This window comes from Cynocephalus volans, chromosome 7 (assembly GCF_027409185.1).
Source record: "Cynocephalus volans isolate mCynVol1 chromosome 7, mCynVol1.pri, whole genome shotgun sequence".
NCBI classification, from domain to species: domain Eukaryota; kingdom Metazoa; phylum Chordata; class Mammalia; order Dermoptera; family Cynocephalidae; genus Cynocephalus; species Cynocephalus volans.
In genome coordinates this window covers 141,114,002-141,141,250 of record NC_084466.1, presented here as the reverse complement: position 1 = coordinate 141,141,250, position 27,249 = coordinate 141,114,002, and the positions used below count along the sequence as shown (strand labels likewise).

The 27,249-nt window shown below is 47.2% G+C and overlaps 1 protein-coding gene across 3 annotated transcripts in view; it reads right to left on the bottom strand.

Moving 5' to 3' along the window:
* Positions 1 to 348: 348 nt before the first annotated feature.
* The window catches only part of RBM20 (RNA binding motif protein 20), a 167,618-nt gene continuing 140,717 nt past the window's right edge, over positions 349 to 27,249 (bottom strand). For 2 of the 3 annotated variants that reach the window (XM_063103105.1, XM_063103106.1), the window contains exons 8-14: positions 25,592 to 25,671; positions 23,435 to 24,107; positions 17,507 to 17,611; positions 15,731 to 16,391; positions 14,063 to 14,197; positions 7,903 to 8,024; positions 349 to 3,926 (exon numbers count right to left, since the gene is read on the bottom strand). In XM_063103105.1, coding sequence (XP_062959175.1) covers positions 3,816 to 3,926; positions 7,903 to 8,024; positions 14,063 to 14,197; positions 15,731 to 16,391; positions 17,507 to 17,611; positions 23,435 to 24,107; positions 25,592 to 25,671 — 1,887 coding nt within the window. In that variant the 3' untranslated portion in view covers positions 349 to 3,815. Of the gene's footprint in view, positions 3,927 to 7,902; positions 8,025 to 13,308; positions 13,424 to 14,062; positions 14,198 to 15,730; positions 16,392 to 17,506; positions 17,612 to 23,434; positions 24,108 to 25,591; positions 25,672 to 27,249 lie in introns of those variants that run through there. The other variant, XM_063103107.1, reaches the window with a different exon arrangement.

The window sequence follows — 27,249 nt, the reverse complement described above, 5'->3', positions numbered from 1 at the left end:
CCTGATCTTCATCTTCACAGGGGATGGAACCAATAGAAATGGCTGATCCTAGTGCAGAACTATGGGGTTCAGTCACTAGAAGACCAGGGAGTCCTGGGTAGCAAAGCCAGGAGTTTATAAGAGGCCACCTACTTCGTCAGACTCATCCTTCTGGAGGGTCCCCCCTGAGAATCTCTGATTCTTTCTGGTGGTCTTACCAGAGCCCTAAGCAGAAACTATTTTGTCCTCTCTGTTCAACCTTTTACAACATTTGAGATTCAGAGAGACCAAATCCCAACCTTTGCATTCAGTGAGCTTCCCCCAGACAAGTGTCAAGGTATCCCTGCATAATACACAGCCACTCACTCACAAGCTTCCAAATTCTCTTTATTAAAAATCTTCTTTTTTCCTTTTGTAAAAACAAACACTTTGCGGTCAGTTATACAGATCAGAAAAAGTGGTGACAATTTATAGGACACTCAACAAATTCCAATACTTTACAAGTTCAAACTTAAAATAACTAGCGTTTTTATTTTTCTCATAAACTCAAAAAACAAACTCTGGTCCAGTTCAAGTATAATCTAACAGATCACAGCCTCAGACTATCCAAGAATGGGAGACAATGATCCTAATGGCTGCTGCTCACACCAACATCAGATTCACCAAATTCTTTGAAAATAGGTCTGGATATACTTTATTTCAGGTGTTAATAAAAAGAAAATTATACAGGCCTTTTGGTATATTAAACCCAAGGTAAAAATGAATCTGTTGCTCAAGGTAGCAACTGCTCTTAAGCAACCTTTTCACAGAGACACTTTGAAATGGTTGACAAAACACTAAAGAACAGCTTTAAAAAATAAAACAATATTTTCCTGGTTGTCTTTAATACTGCATTGTGTGTGACACACATAGGAATAAAAAGTGCAAATTATGGAGTCGGTGAAGGACCATGCCAATGGAATTGTATAAAAATAAATAAAATAAATATATATATTTATATACACACACACAAAGATATAATCTTAGGTGGTTTTAGTCTGAAGGTTCTAATTGAATGTAGGAGAGCCTCTTCTCTCTCCCTCCCTTGGGCTGTCTCCAGCTTTCCAGTATGAAGGTCAGTCTGCCAGCAAGGGAGCCATTGCATTACTCAGGATTTCCATGGAAACACTGCTGGAGTTGGGGGGAGGATGTGCTGGTGAGTTCTGCTCCCACTTCACTGGGGGATAAAGCTTCCAGCCTCTCTGATAATGCACAGTTCCAGCCTCTGATGGAGGATGTTGGCTTTTCCCAGCAAGGTGCAACAAGGAAGCCAAAGAGCTGCCCCCAGACTTCTCGCCAGTGGGAAGAAAGACACACAGGGTCAAAGGTCTTCTGAGAAATGGAGGAGGCATAGCTGGTGTCCAAAATGCCAGTTAAAACCCCTGGAGTTAGCCAGGGGAACGGCTTGTGCTCAGATACAATCTTCAGACTCTATTCCATTTTAGATACCAACTTTTCTGAGGCCCCCACATGGCCTTGTCAAAAGACAAAATTACAACAGATTTAAAGATCTTAATTGGCTGTTATTTGCGATTCTAGAATGGGGCAACACTTCATTCTATAAAATAGAATGAGTGTCCTGACCAGCTGAGCAGAGGAGGTTGGCTTTATAGACAGAACAGGACTGAGGAAAGCAGAAACAGAAAAAGTGGATTGGTCATTTCAAAGTTACTTTCCTTGTGGGTTAAAGCAGAGGAGACTTGCTTATCATGCCAGCTAAAACTGGCCTGTTTGGGGATTTGGCCATTATCTCTCACTTTACTGATTTCTTGGAAAGTCAAACAGACAACTTAGTTTCGGTTTAGTGATGTGAAACTTCAGCAGGAGTGACTCCATGGAGGTTTGGTCTGCCGGGCCTGGTGTAGGAGCTCAGACCAAACCAATGGCCTCCTATCAGTTTTTATTTAACAGCCTGATGATGAGTTCAGGTTTCAAGCTTCTACTAACCTCTCCTTACCACACCTGTCCAAACTGGTCTGTTTTCCCCTGGTACTTGCCTTAACTCTTCCCTGTCACAGGTTCCCAACAGTTTTCTCCTTGCCAGTGACTACATGCCTTAAGGCTTACACACGATCATGTTACATTCTACATTTGTTTCCTCTCTGTGCCTCAGTTTCCTCACTGATAAAATATCAGTGTTGAACTAGATAATCTCTCCACTCTTCTTCCATTAGTGCAGAAGACTGAATGTGCAGTGTACTGTTACCTACTATAAAAAGAAAAAAGGAAAACAAAACAAAACAAAACATACACACAACCTCTTCCCAGTTAACCTGTCTGCGGTCAGGAAAAGAAACAACGTTCGGAACCACACCAAGGAGAATGACTGTCTTCCTTGTTTTATCTTTCACAGGCTAAGCCAGGGAGGGCGCCTATGGGGAATATTTCAACTCATGAAAACAGCACCAGGCTCCCTTCTGACCATCCTGGGGCCTGCCCTATGGCTGCGGCAAAGCCTTATTTCCCTTAGCCCTTCATCCCAAACCCTTCCAATGGAATATCAGATTAGAAATCCCTCAGCCTGTCTGGGGCCTGAGGCACTGACCTCCAGTATCAGAAGGAATGTTGGGAATAAGGACTCTGTTCATCATAACCTTTTGACATCAAAGTCTGCACATGCGGTCCACCCTGAGAGACCCTCGACCCTCTCTCTACCCAGTTGGAAAGGGCCCACCTATAAACACCAGCAAACCTCAAATGCCACTCTCCAGCCCTGCAGCTTTCTCTTTCCTTTGCTTCTCCCCTCAATGAGGGACATGTTAAAACTGTCCCACTGTGAAGTTGTTGGACCCCTGAGTGCAGGCACCAAGGGTGATTCAGGGACAGATGCTGTTTCCCTGTGACTGTGGACCCTGAGCCAATGCCACACATTGCCGAGACACCAGCATTCGACGTAAACCTACACCAACTGCTGTTTTATGTGGAGGGAGAAGATGCTTCTGTTTTCATTTTTAATTAAAGTGAATCTATACCAAATCACCATTCAGAATGGAACAGATTCTGACATCTCCTGAAATCAAGAGGAGGGAAATAAGTTTAGAGGGAACTTATCAGACAGAGCTTCCAAAAGAAAGGCTCTTTTCTTCCTCCATAAAATTCATTTAATTTTACTTTAAGGCATAAATCTGGCAAACTTCTAGAATAATTGAAAGGATGAAAGAATTATTTAAAAACAGGAGCTTTTCAAAAAGGTGGTCCAGCAGGAGGAAGAGGTTAATGAAGCTGCTTCCAGCTTCTGCCAACTGAGGCAGAAGTTCTCTGCCAGGCAGAGAAACTGCTGCAGATTCACCGAAGTGGTTCTCCTGACCCAGGAGTTTCCGTTAAACCTTTGTCTTGCATGACTCAGCCTGGCCTGACCTGTTATACCCTATCAAGAATTTAAACACTGTGAAAATCCCTGAGTAGTCGGATTTTATGAAAAGAAAACGATCCTTGGCACAGAAGGAGGGAGCGAGAGGAAGAGAAGGAAGCAAATTGAATGACTGTTTGAGGGAAACAAGAGTCAACAGGTATTGATTTGATCATCACATGTTGTACACAGATGATGGTAGCCAACACTGTACCCCCAAAATATGTATCCTTAATTATGCTTCAGTTAAAAAAAGTCAACAGGGAGAGAGTTGGTGACCTTCAGTGGGCTGGACACGCCAGGGTGACTTGGCTCCTGGAGACACCTACGGGCATTTTAATGAGTCTCTGGGAACAAACCCAAGTGACATGCTCTGCCTGGCTTTCCTTCCTCTTGGGCTCTAGTCGTGTCCCAGCGCCTCTCCCACCTTCCAGCAGCAGCAGAAGCATCACAGCCTTTTCCTTTCCAAGTGTGGCACAATTCCACTGTCCTCGGGCCTCGGGCTGCCTGTCCCCTCGGTCTCCTTCAGGCCCTCTTCAGCCAACTGGGATAAGTACTTCTGTGGTAGGAAGAGAGGGAAAATGGAGGAAGGGACATGTCAGCGATGACCTGGCAGGAGAGGTGGGTGTGCGCCTTGGCACCGCTCCTATCATCTGTCGTCACTGGGTGGGCCACCTCTCCCCAGTCCCCAGATCCTCCTGGGGATACAGACTCATGCTAAGCCCCTCGTTCTGCTAGTTTACATGTCATATGCATCTCTTGTAGAAAAAGTAGAAAGTACAGTAACAGTAGCAAACACCTCCATAGCCCTTATCCTGTGCCAAGTGCTATTCTAACTGCTTGACTTATATAAACTCATTTAATCCTCACAACAATTCTATAGACCTGTTTTCTAGAAAGAGCCCAGTCTCCAGGCAGCATGTCCACATGTAAAAGGCTGGGGGAGAAGACAGGCACTGGCCTATAGCAATTGTGCAAGACAGAAACTACAGCCTGACATCTGAGACTCTCCACAACCTGTTTCCTGTCAAGGCAGGCTAGCAGGTGGAAAGTCCTCGCAGTCCTTGGATGGATTTAAAAATGGGCCTGTCTTACAGTTGGGGGCTCCCTCCACATGGCCCCTGAACATTCACAGCTATGACTGGCCCCCTGCCAAACACAGCAAGACAGGTTGGCTGCTCTTTGGATGTCTGGAGTCAATGTGGTGAGACAGGAACTAAGAAAGACCCGAGGCCCCAGCTGGGGTCCTCAGACTATGTTGGGGCAGCAAAAACAGTGCAAAGAGCACTGGATTAGGAGTTGGAAGGGTTAGGTCCAACACAGTGTGGACTCTGCCATCAGATGATCTGGGTCCAAATCCTGGCTCAAAGCAGGAAAGTCACCAAATATCTCTGACATCTGTAACGTGAGGGTAGTAATGGTATCTACCACGTAAGGTTGCTGTGAAATTGAAGAGAGGTGACACAAAACACTTGGCACAGTGCCTGGCACAGATGAACACTCAGTGATGTGGGCCTTTCTTAGTGGTTCCAGCCACATCATTTGGGGAAGTCACTCATCTTCCCCCAGCCTCAGGCTCCTATTCTGTTCAGTGGGAGAAACGGTGTCTTCCTCTGCCCTCCCCAGGCCAGAGGACAGGATGTGCATGAGATGGCTGGGTCTACCTGCGTTCTCCACAGAAGAAACTTTGGCTGCCTTTCAGGGTTGGGTACAGCCTAACCAGCAGTGGAGTGAGTGAGGCTGCTGACAGAGGGCCTGGCTCCTCTTCTGCCTCAGCTCAGGGAGGGGACACTGTGTGCTGAGGGAGGCAAGTGGATGAGTGTACTGAAGACATGTTCCTCTCCAGGACCAGAGCCAAGCAGGTATCTAGTTTTCCTATTTAGCGTTGATTTCACCTGTTTTGTTCCGGATCACTCTGGGTGGGTTCTCGCAGAGCCATGACCAGCAGGAGGACACAGCAGGTTTTGGATGCTCAGAGAGAATGGAGGCTCCTTCCACCTGCTCCCTGCCTTGAAGAGCGATCCCTGACTCCCACCTCAAGGCCTCCTGGTGGGTGCTAAGTTTACAAGCTGCCTGCCTTAGGTGTCAGCCAGCACCTCCTTCTTGGGTCTGAATTCTTCACTTTTCACACATGCCACTTGGGGTGGTGAAGCTGTGTGGACAGAGGCATCCTGTCAAAGCCACTGACAGAAACTCAATCTGGGAAGCCTATGGTAAAGGCTCTCAGTTCCCCAACAGGTGCACCAGGTAAACCTGAACCGCAGTTGGCTGGCATGTGGGCCTTAGCCAATGTCTGCAGGTGATGTACATGATTTAGAATTAGAGGTCCTCAAAAGTCTGAACTCTTCCTAACTTCCTGGGTGACCTTGAGTTGTGTGGTCTCCTTAGGGGCTGCAGAACCCTGCTGAAAATGCTGGATGAGATAAAACGTTCTTATACCAAGATATCAGAACTTGTTGGAAAGACTGTTTAAATGCAGATTATCAGGCCCAACCCTAGAGAGAATGAGTAAGCAGTTGTATGCAGGGTGAGATCCAGGAAGCTGCATTTTAAAAAGATGCCAGCTGGCTGGCCAGTTAGCTCAGCTGGTTAGAGAGAAATGTTATAACACCAAGGTCAAGAGTTTGGATCCCCTTACTGGCCAGCCATAATAAATACATAAATAAATAATTTAAATATGCCAACTGGTACAAGCACCAAGGTTTGGGAAAATCAGGACCAGATAATCACCAAGATCCCTTCCAGCCCTGCCATTCTATAGATTGCATCTTGTTGGGGAGGGGAATGATACGTCTCCAGGCTGGACAACTGCCCTCAGCTGGCTCTGTGGAGTCCCGTCTGAACCCCCAGCTCTGGCCAAGTCAGGCCTTCACGGCCCTGCCCCAGGAGAGGCCAGCACCTGGACCCCAGGCCTCAGGCCCCAAGGCTGCCTCAGTCACAGAGCAGCTGCTCTCTGGAGGGAAGAGGCTTAAATGACCTGAATTTGGGCACAGCCAATGATAGTCCCCTGCAGATGGTGACCCAGGCCATGACATTATAGGTCTCAGTTTCCAAGACCAGCTTAGTAGAGTAAAAAGAGGAAAGTGATTAAGAATCAGGCGATCTGGTCCTAGGCCCAGTAACCCACTACCTGTGTGGCCTTGGACAAATCACATAGCTTCTCCAGGCTTCAGTTTCCTCAGTTATAAAACAATAGAGTCAGCCCATACAAAAGTCTCTTAAGTAGGGGTGTACATTTGAGTCACTTGGAGAACTTTCTCGAACTGCACATTCCTGCCCAGCCCTATCCCCCGGTTCTACTGAATATCTGACCTATTACATTTACTTTGGAAACACTTTCCAGGTGATTCAGATTCATGTCCCTCTTTAAGAACCACCAGACCTGTCACTCTTTAACAATTCAACTGTAACACTAATGCCTGGCCTGGAATTAGGGCACAGCCACCATGAGGACTTCTCAAGTTAAGCCCTTCTGTGTCAAACAACTAGCCTAATTCCTTGTGGTTAAAACAGGAGGTGCCTCGAGATACTTAACCTCTGGGCATCTGATTTACCATATCTTCTGTTGAGTTGCTAAAACCCAGCCTATAGCAGAATTATGGACACCACATTCCAACATACTATATATTAGTTAGATATACATTATAGAACATATACTATATTTCATTCATTTTTAAGATACCTTTTATTCACAAATTAACATCTCTGAACTCAAAATGCATTTTACAGACAATGGAGTCTCACTGTTTAATTTGCAAACTTTTTTTCCTTGGTTGTATAAAAAATAGTGGTTTATCTTACAGATGATGGCACCTTGGATTGGATGAAAAATGGTAGAGACTTCTTATATGTCACTTTTTAATATACTGTTAAAACGTGACATTTATTTATTTCTTGTCTCCTACACTAGAATGGAAGCTCCATGAGGACAGGAATTTTGTCTGCTTTTCTCATGGTCATAGTATACCCAGTGCCTAGAAAAATATCTGGTACATAACATGCCTGTGATAAATATTTGCTGTATGAATGAACATTTAAATAGAACACAATAGTGGTTTATATTCTTGTGAACAGGGATAACTGCACAGGGGAACAAAAACAGAGAAATAGCTGCATATGGAACATCCAGGTCTTGTGGGAAGGGCCCCCACCATGGGCCAGGTGAACTTGAGTTACTCAAGAGTATAGAGGGGAAGGCAGATATTTTAAAAACCAACCCAAATAGAATGTTTTAAGTACTAAAGTAGAGACAGATGCTCTGGGAGCACGTGGGCGGCAGCCACCAGGTGGAACAGCTGGTGGAGTCAGGTCTAAGGGAAGAGCACAAGCTCTCCACATGGCAAATGGAGACAAACTCACAGAAGCAGAAACAGCACGCTGTGCTTGGGGAATGGCGAGCAGGCCTGTGCCTGCAGTGGGCCTTAAAGGTGAGAGTGAGAATCAGAGGCATGCAAGGCCAGGGACCCTAGATGCCCAGCCTGTGTGTGGACACTGGGGAGCCTCCCGGGTGCTGGACAAAGCAGGCCTGTGGTTACCTGTAAGTTCCTGTAGTGGATAGCACTGCGACAGTGGCTTATCTTCGCCATCTCTTCGCTGGTATAGAACAGTCCACACAGCTTGCAATAAAACCCAGTCCTGGGAACCACGAACTCCACACCTGGGGAAGGATGGGGGATGGGTGGACAAGCATTAGAAAGGCAGTGGGAGGCCCTGTGGTCCTGCCAGCCATCAGGTGGACATGGAGCAATGAGCTTCACCACTCACTTGTTGTTGACTCCGGCTGGTGACCCAGCTTCTCCAAGCCTCAGTGTTCTTATTTGCTAAACAGTTACAAAGAGACTAGCCCTTCCCAGGTGAATGTGAGGGGTGTACTCCATGCAGGTGGCGGATACTTAGCAATCACACGCTCTGCAGCTGGCCTTTGGGAATCTCCTGCTACCAGCCTGCTTCCAGGGACAGGAGGGAGGTTTCTGATATTTCACCTGCAGGCCTTCATTTCTTTACAGCTGTTTCTTCACAACCTCTCTGCAGCTATTGTGACCAGGACTCTGAAAGAATTCTCTCATTTTTGTTTGTTTAGTTTAGAATTATGTTCATTAAAGAAAAATTCTAAAATCAAGTGATGAAAAAAATCACCCAGAGTCACTTCAATCCAGATATTTTCTTCCACATGACTTATCTATACATCAGGCCTTTTTTGGGGGGGGGGGGTGATTTTTAATCATACCCTAAACACAATTCTGTATCTTCCCCTTTTCCTGTAATAGTATATCATGAATATTTTTCCATCTTCTTCCAATCTTTACATCTGAACCATCAATTAATAGGCTTTCATTTGTGATTTCTTAAATATAAGTCCCAGAATTCTGGGAGGCCTTTTGATTCCAAGGCAAGAAAACAGTGGCCTGCCACAGCCACAGAGAAGTGACAGTGTCACAGCCAGGGGGTTCACCTTTGAAGGGATGGTGGCTGCTCCAGCCTCCACAAAGGTGTTTTGGGGGTCACAGTTGCAGGTCGGCAGAATGGAGAGAGCCCAGGTCTAAGAAGGTTCAGGCCAGATGCTAAGATCCTATGTTAGTAAGATGGGGACAGTCAGCAGAACTGCTCCTGGGCTCAGTTTCCTCACCTGAAAATGGAGGTGAGAGGGACACATGCCCCACCCACAGGGCACCTGCCAGTGAAGCTCCAGCAAAAGAGCAGGGGTGTGTGGGCTGTGAAAAGCGGGACCCACTGTGGGACTGATGCTCGGAACGCCCAGATCCTACTGCGGACCGGGGTTGTTCCCTGTATGTGAGCAGAAACACTGTGGCTGGGGCTGCCTACTTCCCTCTGCTCCGCTGGGGTGGGCACTGGCCAGAGAACACATGCAGGGAGCAGCAACTTCTCCTGGGGAGGGAGATAGCAAGGTCTCCACAAACGAGGGCCCAGCACATGACCGTGACCACAAGTCCCCAGGCTCCTCCTCTCCCTTCACTTTCCTCCTCCCGTCTGCCAGGAGACTGAGCTAAGTGCCCAAGAGACCCTGTCATAGCAAAGCAGCCTAGACTTGTAATTAGAACTTGTCTTTCATTTCAAAAAAGCCACTTAGTGTGAAGGGCCAGCCCAGCGTGGGGGGTGGAGGTGGGGCGGGAGCCCAGGAGGCCTGCCTGCGGCCTGCCTTGGCTCATCCTCCTGTGGTCCCGGGCCAGGAAGGCCTCAGCCCGGTTTTCTCTAACTGCCACGTAGCCTGAGTGCCCTCAGCAGTCAGCAGCGGTCCCCAGGAGGGGGGAGGGGAGTCTCAGGCCCAGCTGCCCAGAAAGAGTCCTTCCCCCTCCTCACCCTCCTCCCACTGTCACTGCAGAGGATGGAAAAGTGCCCCCCCTCCGGCCTGTCGGTGGCCTGTTCTCCCCTCCACCTCACAGACAGGCCCTGGCCCTGGCTGTGCTGGCAAAGGAGCATTGAGCCAAGCCCACCTCCTTCCTGTTGCTGCAAAATAGCTTTCCCCTTGCCGCAGCCATGTGGGGCATCAAGGGTCACACAACACAAGAGAAAGGCAACTGGGCAGAGAAGCACCACTGGAGGGCTTTGGTCAGAGCCACACCCTCTGTCCCGTCCCAGACACCGCAGGATCAACTACCTGGGTGGTACCAGGAGAGAAGCCCTGGGGTTTTCACTGCAGACCCCAGCTGAGCCCCAGTTTTCGTCCTGAGACCCCCAGAAGGCGGGGGCAGCTGCCTCAGGAGCTACCACAGAGACTGAAGCAGGGACTGAGCTGGAGGCAACCAGAGCATCACAGGCGCCATCTGTGGGGTTCTGGGCGAGATTTCACTTAAACAGAAGCTTCCCAGTGCCAAAAAAAAAAAAAAAAAAGTGTGGAAACAATGGGATTATGGAGAGAAAATGGAATTTAGAGTCCAATAGACCTAGCTGTTTTCTCTACACCATGTGACCTCACGTACATTATTCGTCCTCTCTGAGCTCAGTTTCCTCATCTGAAAAGCAGGAATAATAATACCACAAATGGTGTTACGGGGAAGCACCTATCATCTTCCCTGGTGCTGAAAAAATATGAGTTTGAAGACGTGTGTTAGGGGGCTGGCCTGTGGCTCACTCGGGAGAGTGTGGTGCTGATAACACCAAGGCCACAGGTTCGGATCCCATATAGGGATGGCCGGTTCGCTCACTTGGGAGAGCGTGGTGCTGACAACACCAAGCCAAGGGTTAAGATCCCCTTACCGGTCATCTTTTAAAAAAAAAAAAAAAAAAAAAAAGACGTGTGTTAAACATGTCTTTACAGATGTCAACTGCCTAAGTATTTCCCAGCCTCGGAGAACCCGGCCCCAGCCTCGGAGAACCCGGCCCCACAGCTGGGCAGCCCCTTTGTCCCCTGGTCCCCACCCAGTGGGCAGTACCAGGCAATCAAAGGACAGCAGTGGGGAAAGAGAAGCCTGGGCGGGAGGATCCCCAAACATCTGGTAACTCACCCCGGAATAACTAGGGGTTTCTGCAGGCACAACAATAGCCACACCACCAATTAAGGACATCTCTGGAATGTGAGGGGGACGTGAAGCGGTAGCTTCAAGAAACACTGCCACAGCCCTGACAAGTTCTGGAGCCACTTGTTCCTCCCATTTCTCAGCCTCTATTAAGTACAATCATTAAAGCTGCATTTGCCTTCTAATAATAGCTCCTGGCATGGGTAATTATAACTCTGTCATCCTAGTAAAGCCTGGGATGGATAAAGGGGGAGCTTGCATTGAGCAGGTGATGCTGTTTGGTTCTCGTGGAGCAGGCCTTGGCAGGCCCATGCTGGCTGGGCTCATGCGGTGCTGGCCTGAATCACGTGGGCAGGACCCTTCCCCAACCCTGCCTACCCCCAGTCCCTGAGCAACAAGGTGCCCAGTCCTTGGCGCCCCTCATTTTGTCCCTTCTCTCCACAAGGACAAAGCCTGAAAATTGTCTGTCACCTCCCTAGAAGTCTCTCTGCCAGTATGGCAAATCCTGGAGGGTGAAGGGTTATGCAGCCCAGTGAGAGGAAGCATAGTAGGTCTTAATAAAGATTTTGTGAATGAATAATAACAATAGACAACCCTTATTCAGTACCTTCTACTGGAAGGCATTAAGACCTTATAAGCATTCATTTAATCCTCAAAATACCTCTACTTGATGGACTTTTATCAGTATTCCTGATTTACAGATGAAGAAATCCAAGCAAAGAGGTTAAATAAGTTCCTCTTTGTCACCCAGTCAATAAGTAGTAGAGATGGGATTTGAACCCAGAGAATCAGATTCCACACTCTGTGCTTTCTGCTTCTGTGCAAAAATTGCCTTTCCTACACTGCGCTGCTGTCTGAACTGGAAGAACAGGAGGGCAGAGTGGTCTGAGATCGGAAATTCTGAGTTCTAACCTGAACTTGCTGTGTGATGTTCAGTATGTCTCTGAACTTCAGTTTCCTCACCTGGCAAACTCGGAAAATAGTACCAGACCCCTCTCCAAGGGATCGATGAGATAATGTGTCTCAAAGCTAACCGAAGACCGTAAGTAAGTGCAATCTGTTTGCAGTCTTCAAATAGCCCCAAACCAAAAGCAGCCCGAAACTGGAAATGGCCCAAATGTCCATCAACAGGTGAATGAATAAACAGAATGTGGTACATCTATATCTACAATGCAATACTCCTCAACAGTAAAAAGAAATATACACTCAACAATATAAATGAATCTCAATCATGCTGAGTGAAAGAAGCCAGGCAAAACCAGTACGTATTATATGATTCCCTTTACATAAAACTCTAGAAAATGCAAACTTACATTTACTGACAGAAAGCAGATTAGGGGTTAGCTGGGGATTGAGGTGTGGGGAGGGAAGGATTACAAAGGAGTGTGAGGAAATAGGGAGGTTTAACATGTTTACTATCATGATTGGGTGATGGTCTTACAGGTATATACATATGTCAAAACCGATCAAACTGTACATTTTAAATACGTGCACTACATTGTACATCAATTATACTTCAATCTAGCTGTTTAAGAAAACAAAATGAGAGAATTTTTCTCCTAACAGGTTGATAAAAATTAAGAACTGATAATATCCAATGTTGGCAAGGAGGTGGAGAAAGGGAACTCTCACTCAAGGTAGCAGCAAAAGCTGGTATCATCTTTTTGGAGTGCAATTTAGCAGCAATTATGAAAATTCTAAATGCAAATACATAGGACCCTGAAACCCCCTGACTAGGATGCTGTCCCACAGAAACACTGGCACGCAACAAAGGCAACTGAACAAGCACATTTGGAAGGCAGCAGAAGATAGAGGGTAAGAACATGGTCCTACAGTCAGACTATCAGGATTTGAACCCTGACTTCGGTCTTTGCCAATCATTGTGACTCTGCATCTCAGTTTTCTTATCCACAAAATAGGGATACAAATATCACCTGCCTCACAGGTGTTTTGAGAGGGTTAAATGAGATAATACATAGAAAGCACGGGAATGGTGCCTGCATGGTGAAGCATAACAATAAAAGCTAGCTATTACAGTGTTTTCAAAACGAAAAGAAAAAAAAAAAAATAGAAAACAATCTAAATGTTCCCGAGTAGAGGAAAGAATAAGTAATTTATGGTATAACTTTTGGGATGGGATATTTGCAGTGTTTATAAAGAATGCATTCTCTGTGTACTAACGTGAAGTGGTCTCTAAGACCTGCTGGAAAGTGAAAAAAGCCAGTTGCAGAACATTATGTGTGTAGTGTGATCCTATTTTGAGAGGGAGAAAAACTAGCTGTGGACGTGACCGTGGCTGCCTCTGGAGGCTAGGGAGAGACTGGAGGGAAGAGAGAAGCCCTTTAATACTGACTTTATATGGTTCTTATTTTTTGAATTTGTTATAATAATCGTGCACACTTTCTGGAATGAAAAAGAATAATGAAAAGACACAAATTATAAGGTAGAGAATTTATTCTTAATTTTTCTTGTATCAATTAGATTCCAAGGTCTCTCTCTGTACAATGCTTCCTCTGTCAACTATCTAGGGTCCACGCTGAACACAGTCTATTCAGCGTCATTGCCTCAGAGAAGCTGGTCCCTGAAAGAGGAAAAATGTTGTGTTTTTCTGGAAAGGACTGTGGCCAGGAGAGGAAGGAAGACAATAGCAAGAAGAGGTTCATTTCTGTTAATTTTTTTTTTTTTTTTTTTTTTTTAAAAGATGACCGGTAAGGGGATCTTAACCCTTGACTTGGTGTTGTCAGCACCACGCTCAGCCAGTGAGCGAACCGGCCATCCGTATATGGGATCCGAACCTGGGGCCTTGGTGTTATCAGCACCGCACTCTCCCGAGTGAGCCATGGGCCGGCCCTCATTTCTGTTAATTTTGAGGAGATCCATTGGACCTCTGCTTCTCTGCCTAAATAAGGGCTGAATTTAAAGGCTCTGTGTCATCAAGAAAAAAGCATTCTCTGACAGGGAAAACAGGCCTCTCTCTGAGCTCTGGGTCCCAGGGCAGTGTTGTTCAAGACCTGGTCCCATGGAGCATCTGGTCTACTATGGGAGACTGAAATTGCAAGAAACTTTAAAGTAGCACCTTGCAAATCTAGGTTATTGCATCATGCATTAAAAACGATGACAACAACAAAATGACAAAAAGCCCTCTCAAGCTCTCAGATGTTGCTGCAGAACTGTTATTTCCTGGAGCTGAATTTCAGGAAGGGTGGTGTATTTCACCTACCTAGAGGAATGCTAAGTTCACTGAACACATCCTCTGATTCCCAGGAAGGCAAAGAAAGGGGCTGTTTCAGCTCCACTTCAGGGCATTCTGGTGAGCTCACATCCAGAGATTTCGTTTCCATGTACCTGGAGTTTTCTGCAAAACATGAGCCAAGGCAAAGAACTAATGAAACACAGCAGGCCTCAAAGAGTCCCTGCAGTTCTATTCCCTGCACTGGGATTAGGAATTGTCCCTTAGACTGCTTAATCACATGAGGCTGGGGCAATGACTGCTAATTAAGACCAAAGAGCTGTAATTAAGAGCTTTCTCCACTGCCAAAAGAATGCCACACACAAGAAAACTTGGCAAATCTTTGCATTTGGCCCAGGGGATGGGCTGCTGATATCTTCAGCTGGCATGATCCATCTGCTAAGCCCCCCAGCTCCTATCATTTTTATCTCCACAGGCAGAGGAATTATTGAAGGGCAAAAATGGGGCTGACATCGACCACGGCTGGCTGGCAAAAAAGGCAAAGCCATTCTCACCCCAAACTTGTCAAGCAGTGTGATTAAATATGAACTCCAAACACTACGCAAACTAATAAGCCATTAACAACGGCACACGTTGAGACCTATTCCGCAAAATAAAAGGGGTTCAACAGAGGGAGGCGAGAATTTCACTCCTTTATTCTTGCCTTCTCTAGACAGAGTCCAGGCCTCAGCGTTTCTCTAGCAACAAGGAGGCAGTTCATGGCTGAGTTTCCATGGAGACTCAGATCCACGCAGGTAAGAAACAGCTCAGGTCAGCTTGACATGGTGGAAAGCCCAAGCCTCCAGGGTCACCTACCAGCTTGTGTCCCCCACAAGCCTCTGAGTTGAAATGTTTCTTTTAAAGCCTTTCGTCTCTATTTTCTGCCCTTACTGACTCTTACTTCAACCTCTGGTATGCTGCAGGCTTTCAGTTAAAGGATCTCTAGTCATTTTCACAGTGAGACTCAAGGGCTACTCTCCCTCCCTCCCCGCCAGCCCTTGGTGGATCTTAGTTTCCACTTGGCAGAGAAGACAGGGCTTAGCCTATTTTAAACTCTCTCTCTTTCATGATGTCACAGTGTCAGGCACAGACATAACATCACTCCAATGGAGGCGGAGGATGTCCTGGGACAAGTCTTGCATCGCCATTAGACCCTGGAGGAAAGTGGGTCTGAGGTAGTAAGAAGGGGAACAAACTGTCGCCTTTAGGGAACCCCTGTTCCTTCCCCATCCACTCCCTTCTTGCCTCCCACACTCCCACCCCCTTCACCGAAATAACAGTCTGGGTGGTCCACTGCATGCAGGCATGAGAGGCAGCTTGTTGATCCCAGGCAAGCCAAGTTCCTTTTGCTGATAAGCTAATTTTAGTTGTCTAAGTCTATCTGGGCTCCCATAAATGCAGAGAAGTCTATTCTATCTGAGTTTGCCTCCCAGAAAACATGCAGCCTCCTATCTGACTTCCTTTACACCATTTGCCTAAAAGCTCTAACACTTTAACCAGGCTTCTAGAGGCTTGCCTCTGTTACTAAATTACCTTGTGCGTAAGCTTTAATGTTAGTTGAAACCTTATGTTCCATCCAGCCTGCCCATGCCCATACTTCTTTAGGTGAGCAGTGGTCCAATCAACCCAACCACCCATGAGGAAAGGGGAGGTAGTTACCCTGGGTCAACACTCCTTGGCAAGCCTGGCTTTGGAGGTCGGCTTCGGTGGGGGGGCTAGCTTTCTCCTCCAGGGGTCTGCCTTCACAAGTCCCATCTTCAGGGGTCCTCCTGGCCTTGCAGTCATCGAGAAATGGGCTAGGCTGCCGGGCCCTCTCCTCCACTGGCTTGGGGGAAGACATTTGCTGGACTGCAGGGGCCAGATGAACATCTGAGCTCTCCGCTCCCTTTGCCTCCTTCTCGTAGCAATCTGAATCCTCCAGTGAGAGGCCTGTCTCACATTCAGCTGGCTTCCACTCAGCACCCAGATTTAGGCCAGGCATTTCCACGTCCATGTCACTGGGACAGCTTGTGGAAGCAGAAGGCAGTTCTCTGGGTGGCTTGAGGCTGATATCTGCAGCCCTATTCCCTATGGTCTTGACTCCCTCCTTGGTGAAATCATTGGTCAAGTCCAGGTCTAAGGAGGTTGTCACACAGGAACACATTTCTGGGCAGATTTTGTCTTTCTGGTCAATGAGCACAATTTCTTCCAACTCTGGGATGTCCGGTTCCATAATAAAATCTTCCTCTTCCCCCACCTCGTCCACTGTGACCAGCTCCTCCATGTTGGTGGGATACCAGCTCTCCCCCTCTGCCTCACTGCCACTCTCCCAGTCCTGCTCCTGAACAAAAGTGCAGAATGGAGGTCAGAGTGGCTGAGAGCATTCAGTCAGAAGGCACAACCTTGACCATAAGGACCCCTCAGACCAGAAAGATCCTGAGCATTCTTACTTCTACCTAGAATCAATCACTGGGTAACTAGGAGCTGTGAGCCACTCAAGTCCTACATCACTGACTAATCCTTACGATGACACTCAAAACGGCACCAGATTTGGAATAAACCCAATGTGGAATCCACCATGTTTAAAGAGACACAAAGAATTTCAACCCCTGGCACATAACAGGTGCTCAGTAAACAGTTTTTGAATGAATGAAGGATTAAGTTATACACTGTAAATGCTTGCTGGAGCTATGTCCTTTCATGTGGGACATCACTAAATGTAACTGTAGCAAAGTCCCTCACAAAATTCCTCCAAGCACCATCTCCCGGTACAGGTGCAACTTCCATAGCCCTGGCTCATACTTGGCCCCTCCTAAAACTTTCCCCTCAGTGTCCCCAGCAGCCCACAGACCCAGGAGACAGATTTAGGAGATAGCTTCCCTGCCGGCAACACTCATTTCTCCCACCTCTCCTAACCAGAAAGGCACAAAGCTGGTCACGTTCCAAGGACATTTCTTTTTGCTGTGACAGCCCCAGCCCAGGAGGATTGTAACTAGGGTTTTTCATTTTAATTAAGTAAAATAATCTTTACAAGCATAGTGGATGTCTTGTTAATCCAAGGGTTTGGGCCTGCCGAGGTCAGGGCCCCAGCTTGAGTACCCAATGTAGTGTCCTCCCACCCCCTAAAGGACCTGCCTATTTTGGGAGCCTGGCTCTGAAGCCTGAGTCTTTTTTTGGGCACATGTCTTCTCGTAGGAGCACAGCCAAGTTGCTGGAGAGTGAGGCACAGCCCAGGCATGTGGGTAAAGATCTTCTCAATAAAGACTGTGGAAAGATCCCAGGCAAAGCCATTTCACCAAAAAGTACTGGGAGGACTGGTTCATTCACGGAACCATCAGTGGGGTCTCGGACATATTCCATTCAGCAAGATATTGCTGGGCAGGATGGGGATTCCTCTGACTCAGTCCCCGATAGTACAGATGTGGCTACACTGACAGTGTCTGGGACAAACTTTACCTTTTGTGTCTTTGTATATTCTGGATCAGAGGACTCTGTTCCTTTCTCCTGTCTGCCCACTGATCGGGGGCTTTCTTCTGTGCCCTCTTGCTCCTCTTTTCCAGCCTTACCAGAGGAAGAACAGAACAAACCAAATCAACAGTGAGCAGTGACAGGGAAAAGAGGGAGTGGCAAGAGAAAAAGACACTGAACACAGCTAACCGTTGTCAAGTGCGTTTCACACACATCCTTCCCTTTATCCTCACAAAACCCCTCACAGACAGCTGCTATCTTCATTTTATAGATCAGAAAACTGAGGCTCAGAGAGGTTAAGTAACTTGCTCATGGTCACACAGACAAATGGAGGCAGAGAAATGTCTTGAAGGCTGGCCTGATGTCTTTAGGGGACAGAAATCCCTGGCAAACTGGGTATTTTTTGCAGTAAAGGTGAACAGAAGAGGCCATCAGTGAACTGACTTGGGCAGGCTGTGACTGTGGGGTTAACCATCATGGTGCCATCTCCCCAACAGACCTGGCTTGACCACTAAAACAAATCACATTGAGGCCCATATGGGTAGGAAGGGAGTTGCCGCCCACTCAGGGTGCTCTCACCTCTCTTTCGCCCTATCTCTGTCCTACAGCTGTGGCCAAAACTAGCGCTGCCTTTCCTTCCTGCCTCCCTCTGTTCCCTCCCCGATTAAGGCCCTCTTGATAGTGCCCATCTCTGTGAAACCAAACAGCTGAGAGCAGGTGAGTCTGTGAGCTAAGAATGGATTTTATAATTTTAAATAGTTACAATTTAAATATCTACATCAAATCCTCCATTTTGCCTCTTGGCTTGCATAGTCTAAACTATTTATTATCTGGTCCTCTGTAAAAAAATGTTTACCAACTCCTGCTTTAGAAGTTTCTGGGGGATATTCTCCCATGACTTAAACTTTGGCCACCAAATCAATGACTACTCCCAGGCTGCCTCAGGGACAACTTGCATTTTCTCAAAATTTTTGGCTGAGGTTGATTCAAAGTCAACGACTCTAGTTCTAATTTCTTACAACACCCCTTGAGTTGACAAGGAGCCAACTGAGGCCTGAGCTCAGGGCTGACTGGTTTAACCAGTTATTACAGACAAGGACAGATAGTTCAAGTCCTCAAGACCTTGCTCTTTCCAGTGTTTGGAGGGTAAAGAACATTTCACCAAAAGCTGTGCTCAAGTCGTCTGAGCTAACCTAAGTGTAAAGCAGCAACAAATGCCTTTTTAGCTATTATAGGATCTACCAACAGGTGACCACTTTATTTTTATCTCTCTAAATAAATTATCCATGGCCCTACTTTGTCAAAATGAATAATCCTTACTCTTCCCAAGCAGTTCCTATAGCCACACTCTTAGGTAAACAAGGCAAAGAGAGCCCCTCCAGTTCAAGCTGGGAGAGGCAGGGCCAGAAGCCCCCCACCAGGAAGGCTCCTCTCCCCACCAGCAAAGGGAACAGGGCCGTGCCTTTCAGGGCTCCCCTTGCCCTGAGATCACTTCCAGGTGAGAGCAGCAGCTTAAGGGGAAAAGACAAATGTAACGAATGTACCCAGCTGCCCACACTAGCTCCCAGATCAAGATTAGGTCCCAGCTCTTGCAAACAGGGCCCTACCACCACAGGGCCCAGGCTACAGCTAAACCACCTCCTAACTGGTCTCCCACTTCTACTCTGTACCTTCCCCCCAAATCTACTCTCTCTAAGGCAATCAAGAATGATCAAATCAAAATGCAAAAACGATCATTCTTACTGTACTTTCTTGCTTAAATATTTCATTTGCTTCCCCTTGCACTTACTTAAAGACAAAAATCTTTAGCCTGCATACAAAGTCTTGCAACCAAGTAGCCCCTGTTGACACGTCAGCTTTACCTCCCATCATTCTAACCCTGGCACTCTCTGCTCCAGCAACACTGGACGTTGGCCATGCACAGGGCCCTTGCACATGCTGTTTTCCGTCTGCTCTCTTTCCTTTTCATCCAGGAAATACCCACTGTTCCTTCAAATCTCAATAGCCACATTTAACCCCGGGAAGCCTCTGATTCATTACAGGCACCAACAGCATTGTAACCTCCATCTCCTTCTCAGCACTGACACACTCTTCTGTTCATTTGAGGAATTGTTTGATGAGCATGTCTTTCCACTTGAGTTCCATGAAAACAGGGGTCAGTCATTTCAATTTTAGTCACAACTGTGGCTCCCATGCTGGATGCTCCATGGATATTGGTCAAGAAGAGAACGGAGACTGGTAGGAGGGGTTGCAGGGAATAACAACTGCCTCCTGACGTGCTTGGGTCTCTGTCTGGGCTCTGAGCTGTGCCTAAGTGGTTCTTCTACTTCTCCCTCTTGTGGATTCTTTATACCAGGGGTTGCACTCTGGGCTGCCACAAACACTGAGCAGCACACGCACTGGCTTCTCCACCACAGGCACTTTCTCCAGAGATCTCAGAGGGTTTCTAATGAGCACAGGTCATTAAAGTGCTACAACAGCCTTGTGACCACACCCATTGTACAAACAAGAAAACTGAGGCAGAGAAGAATAGGGTGTGGCCTGTTCTCAGAAGCCAGGCTGTTGCCTACAGAGTACGGGTTCAGTCATTCGTTCCTTCAACAGACACGTATTGAATGCCCACTCTGGGCCAGGCCCTGACCCAAGGACTGGAGACACAGCAGTGAACTCAGCAGACAAAAACTCCTGCCTCATGGAGGTTACATTTGGGGGCTGGGGGCTTAAGGATTGACACTGAATAAAATCAAAATGTTAGATAAGAGGTTAGAAGGTGATGAGTGCTACTGCAAATAGGAAAGTGGCAAAGGGAGAGAAATGGGTTGGGCTGTTGAGCTTTTATGCAGTGGCCAGGGATAAACTTGTGGAGAATGGGCCATGAATAAAGACAAAGGAGGTGGGAGCAAGCCACGTGGACTGCTGGGACGGGGGCTCCCTGACAGTGGACACGTGTAAAGGCCTGCGGATGGGAGGTGCCTGGTGTATGAGAAGAAGCGTGGGAACACTGTCCTCAGCCCAGCCGTCTTCATTCCCCTCTTCATTCATTCATTTAGTCGCTGCCTGTTATCTGACTCCTGGGACAGCCTTGTAAGAATCTGGGTTTCTCTCAAGTTCATAATATAGAGTTGGAGAACAGTGTGGAAAACTCTTTGTCCTGCTGTTATTCCAATACAGTGTTGAGCTGCCTGGCTCCAAACCCACGTAAACAATCTGTTGGGGATCCTAACAAGTCCCTACTGATCCCACTCGAGGGCTTTAAGAGGCAGAGTCAACTAGAGGGATGGAACTATGCAGAAACTCAAGGGGCTTTCTGGGAATCCTTTTGCATCGGGGGCTCTTGGGATGACCCATAGTGTATGCCACCTTAAATGGGCAATGTTATGCAAACCAATGAAAGCACAGTAGGTAAAACAGTAGGAGAAATAAGGTTACGAAAGACTCAGAAGTATGGGTGTGAGTGTGAAGGGGCAGCTCCACTCCTTTGCCTTGGTGGGCAGAGGGTTGGCAGACCGACGGGATGTACATATATGTGAGGCCCAGGCTTGAACACCCACCAGCTCTTGCTCTCTGCCCCTCTGAGCCTTTTCTTGATGCACTGACCCATCACCAGCACCTTCAACACTTCCAAGCAGAAACACTCTTCTTAAAAACATCCACTGGTTCACCAGCTCCTTGGGATCCAGTCAAAGTCCTCAGCGAGGCACACAAGGCCCTTCATGAGCCACTGCACCCACTTTCCTAATCTCATCTCCTGTGCTTCCCCTGGCTATGCCAGCCAGGAAAAACTGTGGCCAACTTTAACATGGGCAAAAAGATTACTGGGTGTCCATTCAATCGAAGGCTGGGCATTTTTCTAGCACACCCTTCCAGGGTCCACACCTTTCATCATCTTGAACTGAGCTGATTGAGCTATTTTACAACTCTGTAAGTTGCAGAAAACTGAGCATAATGCAATTAATGATTCTTCCTAGAGATGTGAATGAATTTTATCAGGTGGAGATGCAACTGATTTCCTGCCTCCTGTGGAAGAGGCCAGTTTTCCATCTATTACCAAATTCATTTCAGCATTCCTGATTGCCTATATATGTCGCCTGCTCTTTGGATTCTTCTTTGAACTGGCTTTTACATCTAATTAATTATTGAGTTGAATAAAGTCTTTGACATGTATTCATTATATGTTTGCACCAGAGTCATAATTTTAGTTTTTGAAAACATTGTCCTTTAATATGCCATAAAGATGCAGCCACATTGAGTATCTCCAGGTTCTTCAAAACAGTCTTTATTTTTCACTTTTGCCCTTGCTGCTGTTTCTATCGAGAACCCTAAACTGTTTTTTCCCCACTTTCAATACCCAGCTCACATATCACCTCCTCTGTGCAGCTTTCCTCCTCTCCCTATGCAGAGTTAATAATTGCCCACCAAGCAGTTCACCCACTGTAAATTCTAGCATGGGTCCCATTGTGTGTAAATTATTTTTATAGGTCTGTTTCCACCATTAGACCTTGGTCGCTCCATAACATACACTGTCCTATTCACCTTTGGACCCCTGTGTCCAGCACACCACCTGGCAAAGCGGCACTCCACGGGTGCCTGTGAGAATGAATGCTGAAGTAGTAGCCAAAAGTGTGACTTTTCAATGTTCATGGAGTTGAGAACTGGGCTCTTTTTTTGCTAGGACTTAGGAATTGTCACAAACTCCTCGATCAGGGTGGCTAGGAGATGTACATGAAGGATTTAAAATATTAGGCTCCATATGCAGACCCTCAAACCTCTACTATCTCGCTCTACTGTTTTTTTTTCTTTCTTTCTTTTTTTTTTTAAAGATGACTGGTAAGGGGGTCTTAACTCTTGACTTGGTGTTGTCAGCACCACACTCATCCAGTGAGCCATCCCTATATGGGATCCGAACCCGTGGCCTTGGTATTATCAGCACCACACGTTCCTGAGTGAGCCACAGGCCAGTCCTATCTCACCCTACTTAAATGTAGGAGGGTCTGGCAAGAAGGAAGTCTAAGCCAAGTTAGAATATAGGCTGGCCCCGTGGCTCGCTCGGGAGGGTGCGGTGCTGGTAGTGCCGAGGCCGCGGGTTTGGATCCTATATAGGGATGGCCAGTGTGCTCACTGGCTGAGCATGGTGTGGACAACACCAAGCTAAGGGTTACGATCCCCTTACCGGTCAAAAAAAAAAAAAAGAATATAATAAACTCGGTACCCAGAGCCCTCCTTGTGACCCCCCCATGTGAACTGAAGTAATGCAACAGGTCGCAAGTCCTTTCAGACGCTTGGATGAAAATGCGTTTTTACTAAAGTGGAAGTTAAACACTGTGGACAGTGTCTAGAGAAACACGCCAAGCTCTGGGCACCCTGTATAATTTAGTGGGCAGTAGCTGCTTCTCCTTTACCATCTCTCATTGAAGCTTTAATATTGGTAGATGCTTTTGGCAGGAGAGAGGACGGAATGGACCAAACAAAGATCTAATCTCCCTTGTAAGACTCTGTGGGTGCAAACAACTCAGGGCCACTCCACCCTGGACAAACAGGACTACAGAGGGCCTTGCCATCGTGTCCCTCCCTCCCTTTTAGTAAAGACAGCAAGGTGCCATGGGATTTGGGGCTGGCCAGATCGCCTGGATGTAATTCTGGCTCTGCCATTTCCTGACTGCGTGTCCTTGGAGAAATAAAGTAAATGCTCTGTGCCTCAGTTTCTTCATCTGCAGTAATAATAGTACCAACCTTGTAGGGTTGCTATGGGGATTAAATGACTTAATTGAGATAAAGTCTTTAGCATACTGCCTGGCACACAGTACACATTCAATAAATGTTCATTCATTCAACAAATGTTCATCATCATTGTATTATTATTATCCTCCTCCTTTGGGACCTGCCTCATCTTACCTGGGGAAGAGATTGCATCATTACCTCATTCTCTGCCATTTTGCTTTCTTTTCTATCCTCAGGTCCTTCTTGGTCTCTATCAGGTCTCTTGGTTTTATTTTTTTCACTTTGCTTGGACTTGACGCCCTCAGGGGCCCTAGTGACCTTTGGCCCCAGCCCGTCTTCCTTGCCTGAATCGTCGGGGTGGGGGTGTCTGCTCTCCCGCGGCCTGGCCTCGTCCTTCCTCCTGCATCTCCCTGGGGTGTCCTGCTGCTGCTTTAGATACTTGTCCAACTTGGCTCTGGGCTCTTTCCGGTAGTAGCCGTCTTCCCGGCTCTTGTAGCTGGATGCAGAGTGGAGCAGGTTCGGGGACCCAGACCTGGGGTGCTTTTCTCGGTGGCCCCTCCCTCCTTCCAGTCGCTCCTCCAGCTCGCCTTTGTCCAGTGGCCGGGGGTAGTGCTTGCGATCATGGCATGCCCATGTGTCTGTCCTGTCCCTCTTGTCCTCCCCGTTCTCCCTCCAGGGGGGCGGGTCTCGCTCCTCCTCCCTCCTGGCATAGGGAGAGTGCTCCCAGGAGTCCCGGCCGTTGCCCCAGTCAGCCCGGGAGGGGCCTGGAGGACTGTGGGAGGAGCTGCAGGAGGTGAAGCTTGGTGTGTGGGACCTTGGGGAGAGTGACCGGCTCACTGGACTGCGAGACCGTGGCCTTTCTGGGCCATATCTGTGAGGGAGTAAAGGAGCAGGGCTTAGAATGCTCACACCCCCCACACAGATACAGTCTCTTGTAGACATTTTGTGCATATAACTGTGGACACCCTGCGCTCACAACTGTACAGAGCCACACAGAGCGTGGGCCAGGAGAGAGCCTTTTCCTCCCTCCCGTCGTCTATGAGGAGGGATTTTCCCTAAGTGTAATCCTGGTCACTCTGTTCCTTTACTCATTCTGCTCCTGGGAACTAGAAAGAATAATTGGGTTGGTTTGGCTCAGCCCCATCTTTCTTTCTTTGGGAAGTGAGCCATGCTCAGGACGTAGGCCCTTGACTCTCCTCCTGGGGGGTGAGGAGTGGGGGCTGGGGGCGTTTGCTCTGATCCTAGTGGGTAAGGCTGTCAACCCTGGGGTTCAATTAGCCAGCCTTTTGGCTACAAGACTAGAAGCCGCTCCTCTACCCGGCCTCTGTCAGAATAAAGGCCACCTCCTGGCCTCCATTTTTCTCATTTATTTCTTATCTCAATTGGTTTTGATCCTGTGCATCAAAGAGGGATGCTAATTTGGGGGTAGGGCAGCCTCAGGGATTTCAAAAGCAAAGAATTAAGGCATTTCGGGGTTGGAAGAGACCTTAGAACTCTGACCTGCTCATGTTTGAGATGAAGAAACTGAACACTAGAAAATGATCCCAACCTGCCTAAGGTTCAGAGCAAGACCTCCTAATCCTCCCTCCACTCTACCACTGGAGGTGGCATGGTGTGGCTTTACACACGTCTTTAAAAAACTCAAATAAGGGCCGGCCCCGTGGCGCACTCAGGAGAACGCAGCACTTGGGAGCGCAGCGGTGCTCCCGCCGCGGGTTGGGATCCTATACAGGAATGGCCGGTGCGCTCACTGGCTGAGCGCGGTGCGGGCGACCCCACGCCAAGGGTTGCGATCCCCTTACCGGTCACAAAAAGACAAAAAAAAAAAAAAAAAAAACTCAAATAACCACAATTAAAAAAAAAAACAGACAAATAAAAATCTCAAGCCTGGACAGTTACATACAAAGATATACACAGGTTAGAGAGCCTTCTGCGGCAGCCCTGAGCAAGAACCACAGAATGTGCAGGCCAGGTGCCAGCTCCTGCTGTTTCCACCTGGGCTCTCCACAGGGACTGTCTTTGTAGGAGAGTGACAGTGGTCAGCTTGTATCCCCAGGTTGGCCTAGTCACAAACTTCATTTGGAAGAAATGCATTGACAAGCTGACTGAATTCAATGTTCACAGTAAGTGACTGGTCAAGTAACTGGTTTTTTGGGACCATCTACATTATTGTTTCTACATCTACATGCATCAAAAATCAAGACCTGGCTCTAAATAGAAGATACACACACACATATACACATACACATGGACGGTGGGTGGGGAAGGGTGCCAAGGGCAGGGAACAGTGTGACTCAAATATCACTAAGAAGGAGAAGCAGAAGAGTGCCCTGAGACCGAGGGTCAGAACCTCACCTGTCTGCTTCCCGGAACATGTCCCTCTCCCTCTGGGAATGGATGTCCTGGATGATGGCAGCCACAGTTTTCCCAGGTTTCTAGGCAAAGTCAGAGAGATCACCATCAGATCAAAGGTGGCCTTGCAAACTAGAGGTAGCAGCTGTGACTTGGTTTATTCATTGCCCAGACCATCAAAGGTCCTTTGGCGAGGAAGTAAACAAAAGTTTAATCCAAGGGATGATTAGTGGGCAGGGATGAGGGGTCCATCAAGCTCAGGAAAGAAAGGAGTCTGGTGTTCAAGCCCACATGCTGGGAGGAACAAGTAGCATTCATTAATGCCCACCTCCCACCTCCACCAGAATAAACAAATATTTGAAACGTGGAAGGAAGAGAGGAAGGAACAGTAGCATTGCAAATTTGGAAAGAGACTTGAAGAACACTGAATGCAGCCTTCACCTTTTTTACATGTATGAACTGAGACCCATAGGGGTTGAGGCAGAGTCTCTGCCCTAAACAGCTCCAGGGTCACCAGACACATCACGCTCCATGCAGATGGTGACTCCTGGAGTTGTGCTGGGTTAAGGGACACATTCAAGGACATAGAGGTTGTTAAAGAATCAGGACTTGACAAAAGACTCCAAGTTCCTTTCCATGCCCCCTTCAACACCTTACACCAGTGTGTTTATCCACAGGGGTCATCTGATGCTCAAAGTAAAGCTGTGAGGTGGTCAGCGTAGGCTGGGAGTCATGTTTCACAGCTGAGAATGTCAGGCACCCAAGGCTCAGCCCTTTCCAGAGGTCACTATATGGTGGCCGTGCCAGGACAAGACCAACCCCAGGCCCCAAATCCCACCCAAAGCCCTTTCCTAAGCCCAGAATAGACAAACAATAGCAAAACAATAAAAAATAAGTGACTAAAAAAAGAAATTCATGAGTACAAAAGACAGGACAGGAGCACCTTCCAAAAGACCATGCAGAATTTATCCATTCAATAAAAATGTATCAAGCAGGGTGAATTTTATGGTATGTGAGTTATAGCTCAATAAAGCTGATTTTTTTTTAACAACCCTCAGTCTGTAATGCCAACTTTTGATAAGCAGTTTTAAGAAATTTAATCAACTGATCTTTTTAATCCTTGATTTGATTCTATGTAATTTACAAAGAATTATAAAATCTTAAGAGTCTTACAAACATCAGGTATCATCACGTATCTCACTTTACAGATGGGAAAACCAGGTCTGGAGACGTGATCTAGCTGGGACTAGAATTCTGTTAAGCACTCTGAGTGGCATGGCTGCTTATCTGTGTTACTGTTGAGATAGAGGGTTGGGCTGGGAAAAACAGAGTAAAGGAGAATGAAAGAGGAGCTGACTGTAGTTTCAGGGTGAGAGGTCAGGGTTAGGACACAGGCAAGAGATACAAAATGTTCCAGCCAGGGAGGGATCTCTTGTCAGCTCGAGATGCAAAAGGAAAGAAGGTCAAGGAGAAGGCAGTGACTCCTGCTCCCGTGGTCATAAAGGAGTAGGTGAAGAAGTGAATCAATCCCCTGTCCAAGAAAAGGCCCAGGAACTCAGCACTGGTCAGGATATCCACCTAGAAAAGAACCTCAGGACTTTGGCAAATAGTCCCTTACATCCAGTTGTAGCCATAAAGGTTGACCCTCTAGCACATGAAAG